An 8,337-nucleotide genomic window follows, 5' to 3' on the forward strand; every position below is an offset into this window, starting at 1 on the left:
TTATCTTTAATAAAAAAGTTACATACAAAATAAATAAAAAAATATCTACAATAAAATTTTACGCATAGCATATGTATTTTCACTGGTTATTATAAAGACAGTAATTAAAAATTAAACTATCAATATATATTGTTCGACAAACAAATAAATTAAACATCTAAACTATTCAAATATTATCAAAAATATTCTAGTACTTAAAAAGATCAAGTGAACCTATATAACTAAGAGTAGTAAACAATTTTAATAAAAAACTTATAAAAAATTGAAAAAATATTAATAAAGTGTTGTTGGTGGTACGGATAAATCCACCTTCAACATGACTTAATCTCATTTAACCCGTAGGTTAAGTGAGTCAGACTCACTTCAACCGCATTAAAAAAATGAAAATAATCATCAACTTAATCCGATTCAAACCCGTGATGAGCTAGTTGTATTGACTCATGAATTAGAACACATTTTGACACCTTCCCAATATGTTTTTCATCATAATGGTTTATTAAATAAAAATTAAAGAAATTTTTAAAACTACTCAAATTCAAATTATTAATTAAAAGAATTAAATTATTTAACATCATTATATTTATCAAAAACAAATCTTAACATAAAAGATTTTATAGAAAGTAAAAAAAAGCTGAATATTTATAACATATTGTTATAAAGGTTTAAATAAAAATTAATTTTATAAATATGAAAAGAAAGTCCTAAAAGAGGTAAATAAAACAACTTATTAAAAAATAATTAAACAAAATAAATTCTAAATTAAAAATAAAACAAATTCTGCAATTAAATATTTGAGAAGGTAAAGAAGGAATCCATTTGAGCAATGACCTATGGGTCAGTTTTAGCCCACTCCTTTGTAACTCCCCTTTGAAGGGACCCCAAATAAAGGGGAAAAAAATACAAGCTTCTAAAGTCCCCTTTTAAGTGCATTAGGACCAAGGCCAATGTGAGTTTAGCCTACTAAAATAAATATTTTGTGCTTGATTCAAAGATGGAAGCAAATCGTCTTAGGCTTACCCAAATCAAAGGTCGAGATTGGACGACCAGGCCAGGCCAAAACAAAGATCGAGACGTCGGGCCAATGACCGAGACGAGTAGGAATAGTTTGGATAGACAACCGAGAAAGACTAGGTCGAGGTGATGGTCGAGACGGACCTGCCCGGACCCACGGTCGAGACGAGCCGACATAAGCCCACAGACAAAATAGTCCCTCTTCAAAACTTTGGCCGAATTCAGTTCCCCAACTTTAGAACAATGTAGATTTAGTCTTTTTAACCAGTTTTTCTTAAATTTATTTAATGTTTCAAATGTATCTTATTATAGTTTCTTAGCTAACACTGAAAAAATATATCTCAAACGAGCATAAAACACGTTTAAAACGTTAAATAAACTTAACAACATTTTGTTAAAAGGACAGTTCTAAAATTAGAGGATTAAATTAGACCAAAATTTCAAAGAGAGACTAATTCCAATTTTTGCTAAAAGTTAAGGGACCAAAAACATATTTAACCCTTTCTTTTATATGTTAATTGAGAAATTTGTATTTTATTTAAAAATTTTCTCACCAATATCTTTTTTTTTTTAGATTTTTTTTGTTTAATTTTTTTTAATAAATATAGACATTTTAATATTTTTAATTAATTTTGAGGTGGTATGAAGGATAAAACAGTTCAAAAATGTCTAAACCAAAAATATTCGCTATCTTGTTATAAATTATAGATATTTTAAAAAATGAAATTTAAAATTCACTCGAAATCTTTAATTATATAAACAATCCAATTAAGATTTACCTTGCCACAATTCAACCATGAAAAACAATCTTCCTATCAGTAATTACCATCAAAATAATAACAGATAACAACGCCATTAATTACAGATTCCTATATCTGTTGTTTCTTATTCTATTCTTTGTTCCGGGCAGACTTTCCTGACAAAATTTAATACGTATCAGTTACCAAAACTCTTCCCTTTCCTATAACTCCATCTCCTTTGGCAGTTCTCAGTCATCAAAACTCAAAGCAAATATATATATCATCAAATCCTCTTTCTGTTACTTTTTCCATAGAATGCTCCGAATGACTTCAACACTTAACCAAGGAGATGACTCTCATGGGGGCAGTGCTTCAAAGCCAATCCACTTTTTCAGGATCATGCTCTCCCACAACCTTCAGCATGGAAAGCTGGTAAGCAAAATTATGGTTCCTTTTTCGAGATCCTACACTGTATTCACCTTACCACTGATCACCAAATAATGTTACATTCTTAACATGCATGTGATTTAGTAAAAGTTTTAAATCACAATCATGTTTACATGGTTATTCTTGATGTCGTGAGCAATATATGTCCACAACTACGATTATAGTATGTTAGATAGTATGTTAGAAATCTTGAGTCCAAGCCAAGAAATCATAAACCAGTACTTCAAACTTGCCAATATGAATATATAAATTGTCAAATGATATGGTGAATTTTATTGATTCATATAGCCAAAACTAGATTTTGTTAATGTGGGTTATATATTTGTTAACTTGTATCTGCACAACAGAAGCTTCCAGCAAAGTTTGTGCGCAAATATGGAAATCACTTGCCCAACACAATTTTTCTTAAGCTTCCAAACGATGCAGAATGGGAAGTAAAATTGGAGAAAAGTGATGGCAGTGTTTGGTTTCAGCAAGGTTGGAAAGAGTTTGTGGAGTACCACTCTCTAGCCCATGGGCACCTCTTGGTTTTCAAATACAATGGAACATCAAATTTCCATGTACTCATCTGTGATATGAGTTGCATGGAAATAGACTACCCTGTGAACAAAGCAAATCACAAAAGGGTCGGAATTAACAGTGAAGAAATTCAACCACCTAAGATAAAGAAAACAACTGAGAATAAGAAAAAGTGTTGTTCTAATTTGCAAGACACTGCATCTGATGAAAAAGTCAGAGACCACAAAGGTATGATTCTAGATTCCTAATGAGGTAATATTTTTTGAAGGATTTAATGTTTAACAGTATTTCACCTTTTTAGGTATGTTGAAGAATCTAAATGAGGTGAAGAGAAACATGGAAGGTGTTGAGAATACTCCCTTCATGGTGATAATGAAACCAAGCTTCTTTACTACTGGGTATATGGTATGTTCTCAAACTAAGCAATAATATATGGTATGTGAAAATCTCATTATTGAAGTGAAAAATGTGCATATATGCAGTATCTGCCAAGGGTAGCAGCGAGGAGCTACGTCAAACGTCGTGAACAATGTGTTACTCTTGTTGCTGGGGACAGATCATGGAGGGTTAAATTAGTTCATTATCGAAATGATTCAGCTTACATCACTAATTTGTTAGATTTTGCAAGGGACAACAATTTGAAAGAAGGAGATGCTTGCTATTTCAAACTTATGAACATGTGTGATGAAGACATGGTGATGGAGGTTTCCTTTTGTAGCCAGAAACTCCTCTCTAAGAGGACAATAACATAATGCAGTTCAGTGTTGTTATCTTACTGTATTCTCTTTTACTGCTTTTAAAGTTTTCAGACTCTCTTTCACTCGATGTGTTTTAAGAATTCACATAATGATAGTTTTAACCATTTAAAAACTCCTTTAATTAGCTCAGAAGTAGCTTTCAGAGTTAACACATCTTTTTAGTAGTAATTTTGGTCGACTAAATGTATTTTTAAAAGTCTAATTATACAGAGTCAACTTCATAATGAAACTTTACAAATTTATTAAGTTTGACAACATTTTAATTGACTGAAACACTGTTTAATCAACTAAAATTAAAATCTAATGATTTAATGAAGTGTTTCAATCTTTTTTCAATCTTTAATCAAAAGTAGGATCTTCCACCCAAAATCCCACTATAACAATCTTTTTCAATTTTCACTACCTAAACTTTAAACTTCATTGTCTATGAGCTAGGATAACTTCATATATAGACTACTACTCAGATGCATAACGCTAAACTTACCAAAACATTCCTCTTTAGGAAAAGCCATATTCATAAAATGCACAAATTTCTAACCAAAATCATTTCAAATTTTCAGCCTGCTTTCCACCTTACCTGTTATAACTATAACCATTCAATAGCATTGCAAACTCTCATATTTGTATACTTTTCTATTTATTAAAATTTCTAGGATCTCATATGTAGAAAGTTTTCTGCATGAAAAAAAAAATAAATCATATTAACAATTTTTTTGGTTAAATGATGAACTTTTGTTCAATAGTTGACCAACCTATAATTTCGATTAATTGTTATGGAATATTTAAATCTTTCATATATAAAGGTAGATAGATATATAGATTATTTCTAACAATCCTTTAACCATCATTGTCTCTAAGCTACAGAAAGCAAAAATATTTTAAATATAGAACAAAGGAATTCACTAAATGTTGTTCATAAAATAAAATGTCCAGAATTTTTTTTCTGAGCCTTGAATCTAATCATCCATTTCATTTTAACATTTCTGCAGAACACGTTCCCCTGTATACTGTAGAATTTCACCTCACATTCTTTGAACTCCCAACATCATTGCAATGTTATACAAATCCATCACGTGACTTTTGAGATTATCTTTTAACTTGGCTGCCAACAACATAAAGAACAACCAATCAAATGTTTGTAATCCCTTACAGAAAAGCAACCTCCAATGGAAAAAGCGCCATATAACTTGGAAGACGGTATAAATGAGTATTAAGGCACTAGCTGATATAAATTTTACTTTAGCAACCTCAAAAAAGTTCTATTTAATAACTTGTACAATTGAGTGTTGGATGACAGAAAAAAAAAAAACATGATTTCTCAATAATTCAATTTTTATAAACCGTTCAGATTAACAATCAACATTTCATCAGGAAGACAACTAAACAATGTAGCAATTATTGTTGTCCTTAGAATGAATGACTTGTCCATGAACTACTAAATTCATAATTATTGCTTCTAAAGGTTCATGTTACCTACTATTCTTCCCTGCCTTTGTATTAAAATCCGCACGATACCCTGCTAGAGATTGACCTTACCTGCACTAAAGAAAATACAAGCACAAGAATATGTCAAGCAAAGCATGAATCTAATGAACATAGGACATGCATCGATGATTAATATCTCAGTTGTTTTTATCCAAAGGTAAAGCATATGCACTTATAGCCAGCCAGAATACAAACAGTAATGGATAAATCTTTATTGTTTCAATAACAAAATCCATCAAATAGCTACAATTTTCCTGGATAACTTATCTGAAGTTGCTAAGAGATACTCTAGTATAGCACCAAAATTCCTAAACCCTTCAACAAAAGCTGTTTTAGAAAAAATCCAAAAACATTCAATTTTAAACCATGCATCTTCCAGAAAAACAATAAAAACAATTGGGAAACTGGATTGCATCTAAACTCAATCAATAAAATAGGAGATTACAATTCTCACAATAAACCACACAGATATTGGAAGGAACCAAATACCTCAATAAGTCCCAAAAACTCAACCAATTCAAAGCTACTCAATGAAGGTGGAAAATGCCTGGCATAGACAGTGACAGAGGATAGCAGAAACGGTGATGCATTCTTCAACCTGCCTATGCATAAAGTGCCACTCTCATGTCTCCAGGTTCCCCAGATTCCATTTATGGTGTGAATGGACGCAAGTTGTAAATTGTAACTCGAAATTCTTAAAGATATTTTCCTCCAAATAATTAACACAACCACCTCCCATCAAGCTGGAAAGATTGAAGCACCTGGAATCACCATCAAAGTGTCCAAGCAAGCCCAAAGACCAGCTACGTCAAAAGCTAAGAAGACGACCTTCTGTAAGATCTGCCAATAAGCACTACTGTTCAAAAGTGCCAACCATTACTACGCCAATAATTTCTCGCATTGTCAAGGGAACGGGCATGTTTGATCTTCAAAAACAGCTTGTAAGCCATCTCAGTTTTCTTTGTAGCAAGCAGCTTGTTGCTCAGTTTACTATATACAAGCCTGCTTGGGCAGAACCCCTTGCCCAAAGCCTCCTCCATAACAAGAACAGCATTTTCCAGTTGTCCAACATTGCAAAGACCACAAATGATGTACTCATAAACTTCCAAATCTGAACTGTACCCACATTCTTGCATCTCCTCCCATATGCTCAACAATGTTCCACACTTTCCAACCTTAGAAAGCCGCATAAGCAGTATCTTATAAGCTTCCATTGATATCACACACCCTGATTTTCTCGCCTTCTTGTATATCACCAAAGCAGCATACGGTGGACCATAGCTACACAATCGTTTGATAAAGGCTGTTATGGTCCCAATAGACGGCACAACACCTCGCCTCAACATCTCATCAAACATCTGAAGCGCATCAGCAACTTTCCTCACTCTGAGAAACGCAGTAATTATTATAACAAACGTATCAAGATCAGGTTCACAGTTATCACTCAACATCATATTATAATACTTCATGCACTCCTCAAAATCCCCAACAGACACAAAATTGAAAATCATTGCATTATAAGCAGCAGTATCTGGCTGGCAATTCTTCTCCCTCATAGCACAGAAAACTTCAACAGCTTCATCCATTCTACCTACCCTCCCCAAGCTCTCCATAAGGAATCCAAACGTCCTACAATCGGGTCCAACCTCATCAGCCTCCATTTCCCTCATAATCCTCTCAACCTCACCCACCTTACCAATCTTAGACCACCCACCAGCAACCATATTGTATGTACCAACATCAAAACACACCTTCCCCCTCATCGAATTCAACACAGAATTGGCAGCACCGACATGAGAACGATGACAAAGACACGACAAAAGCACGTTCAAAGCCTCGGTGTCACGCCGAACCCCGAGATCATCCAAGCTCCCAAACATCTGAATTGCCCTAGACACATGACCAGCCCTAACAAAACTATCAATAACAATAGACAACATCAACAAATCACCATCAATGCCACGTTTCCTCATGTCACACAACACACTCATCATAAAAACAAAAAACTTTCTTCTTCCGAGTGCCTTAACAATCACATGGTAACTACCAACTTCATTGGGTACCCCTGGTTGTTTAACTGCCCAGTTGAAAAACGTGACCATGGATTCACCACTGAGATTCCCATTGTTGAGTACTTTACCGAGAACGTTAACGTCGACGTCAACACACACGTTGGACAAAGCGGTTTCGATTGCAGCCTTGCCCTTTAGCTTCTGCAGGAAGACTCCCCGCAGTTTATCTTCGAGGAGCAAAAACGCGTCCACCGGTTTCGCGTCCGGTTGCGGCGGTTCGAGGGGTTTCGAAACGGGGTTTTGGGATTTGGAATTGGGAATAGGGAAAAGGTGGGAAATTTGGTCGAGGACAAGGCGTTCGTCGATATGGGGATGGTGGTAGTGGGGAGAACAGGGTGGCGCGCGGAGAGATGAGAGTGGGGAACAGTGCGTGGAGAGATGAGGGTGGTGGTGCGGTTTACTGAAGCGCACGAGGAAGCGGAAAGATCGAAACGACATTGGGGGCGCGTGAGGATTACGAAAGTTTATCAGACATCAATGTCTGTACCATTAGATTAGTGTAGTGAATACCCTTCAAAGTATCACTGATAATTTTGATAACATGACAAGTTAACATGGTGTATCACACCTCCCATTATGTTTCTCTCATGGTGTGACATACAAGCACTAACTTTAAACATAACAAAAATTAATATTTAATGTCCAAAACATTTTCTTTTTCTTTAAACAATGCAGTCTTCTTTTTACTTTTTTTTATATTTATTTTCAATTTTTATGCACTTTTTCAAATTTTACTCAGAAACTCATTTTTTTCGGTTTTTTTTTCAAATTGGTGCAATTTTTTTTCCAATTTCCTAAAATGGTGCATATTTTTTTTAATTCCCGGCAGAGGTAAGTCGTGAGAAAATGGCACGACCGACTTCATCTTAAAGAAGTCGTGCCAAATTAAGGCGACTTTGATTAATTTGAGTTGAAGTCGTACCAAACATAGACGACTTCACTTAAATTAATTACGAGAATAATCAAAGTCGTCCTATAATGGGACGACTTCATAACAAGGAAAGTCTTGCCATTTTGGCACGACTTCAGTAATGGGTTTTAAAAAAGTCTTTCCATGATGACACGACTTCAATATTAGGGTTTTAAGAAAGTCTTGTCATATTGGCACGACTTCAATATTGGATTATTAAGAAAGTCTTGCCATAATGGCACGACTTCAGTATTAGGTTTTCAAGAAAGTCTTACCATTATGGCACGACTTTAGTGTTTTCGGTATAAAGGAAGTTTGGTCATAATGGCACGACTTCATAGTTGTAAGTGAATAATGAAAGAAAAAGTTAAATTGAAAAGAGAAAAAATTATTGA

The 8,337-nt window shown here is 34.3% G+C and overlaps 2 protein-coding genes across 5 annotated transcripts; one reads left to right on the forward strand and one right to left on the reverse strand.

The window, feature by feature from the left end:
• Positions 1-1,905: 1,905 nt before the first annotated feature.
• Positions 1,906-3,508, forward strand: LOC114184475 (B3 domain-containing transcription factor VRN1-like). The gene is made up of 4 exons (XM_085673350.1): positions 1,906-2,183; positions 2,546-2,945; positions 3,019-3,115; positions 3,178-3,508. The coding sequence occupies exons 1-4, from the start codon at positions 2,067-2,069 to the stop codon at positions 3,467-3,469; spliced, it is 906 nt and encodes a 301-aa protein (XP_085529476.1). The 5' UTR covers positions 1,906-2,066; the 3' UTR covers positions 3,470-3,508.
• Positions 3,509-4,264: 756 nt separating this feature from the next.
• LOC114185607 (putative pentatricopeptide repeat-containing protein At5g43820) lies at positions 4,265-7,577 on the reverse strand. Of its 4 annotated transcripts, none has more exons than XM_028073444.2 (3): positions 5,450-7,577; positions 4,953-5,011; positions 4,265-4,577 (listed from the first exon to the last, which is right to left on the reverse strand). In XM_028073444.2, the coding sequence occupies exon 1, from the start codon at positions 7,468-7,470 to the stop codon at positions 5,821-5,823; it is 1,650 nt and encodes a 549-aa protein (XP_027929245.2). In that variant the 5' UTR covers positions 7,471-7,577; the 3' UTR covers positions 4,265-4,577; positions 4,953-5,011; positions 5,450-5,820. The 4 variants fall into 4 exon arrangements, with proteins under 4 accessions (XP_027929245.2, XP_027929242.2, XP_027929244.2 ...); XM_028073441.2 differs by having other exon boundaries at positions 4,949-5,011; XM_028073443.2 differs by having other exon boundaries at positions 4,953-5,016.
• Positions 7,578-8,337: the final 760 nt, after the last annotated feature.

The sequence above is a fragment of the Vigna unguiculata genome, chromosome 5 (genome assembly GCF_037176805.1).
Source record: "Vigna unguiculata cultivar grain cowpea cultivar isolate G323 ecotype 2 chromosome 5, ASM3717680v1, whole genome shotgun sequence".
In the NCBI taxonomy this organism is placed as follows: Eukaryota; Viridiplantae; Streptophyta; class Magnoliopsida; order Fabales; family Fabaceae; genus Vigna; species Vigna unguiculata.

Bases quoted from the DNA above. Each gene is read 5' to 3' on its own strand.
- LOC114184475 (XM_085673350.1), top strand. From the start codon at position 2,067: ATGCTCCGAATGACTTCAACACTTAACCAAGGAGATGACTCTCATGGG. The intron at 2,184-2,545 runs GTAAGCAAAATT...TCTGCACAACAG, and splicing joins ACCTTCAGCATGGAAAGCTG to AAGCTTCCAGCAAAGTTTGT. The intron at 3,116-3,177 runs GTATATGGTATG...TCATTATTGAAG, and splicing joins CCAAGCTTCTTTACTACTGG to TGAAAAATGTGCATATATGC.
- LOC114185607 (XM_028073444.2), bottom strand. From the start codon at position 7,470: ATGTCGTTTCGATCTTTCCGCTTCCTCGTGCGCTTCAGTAAACCGCAC.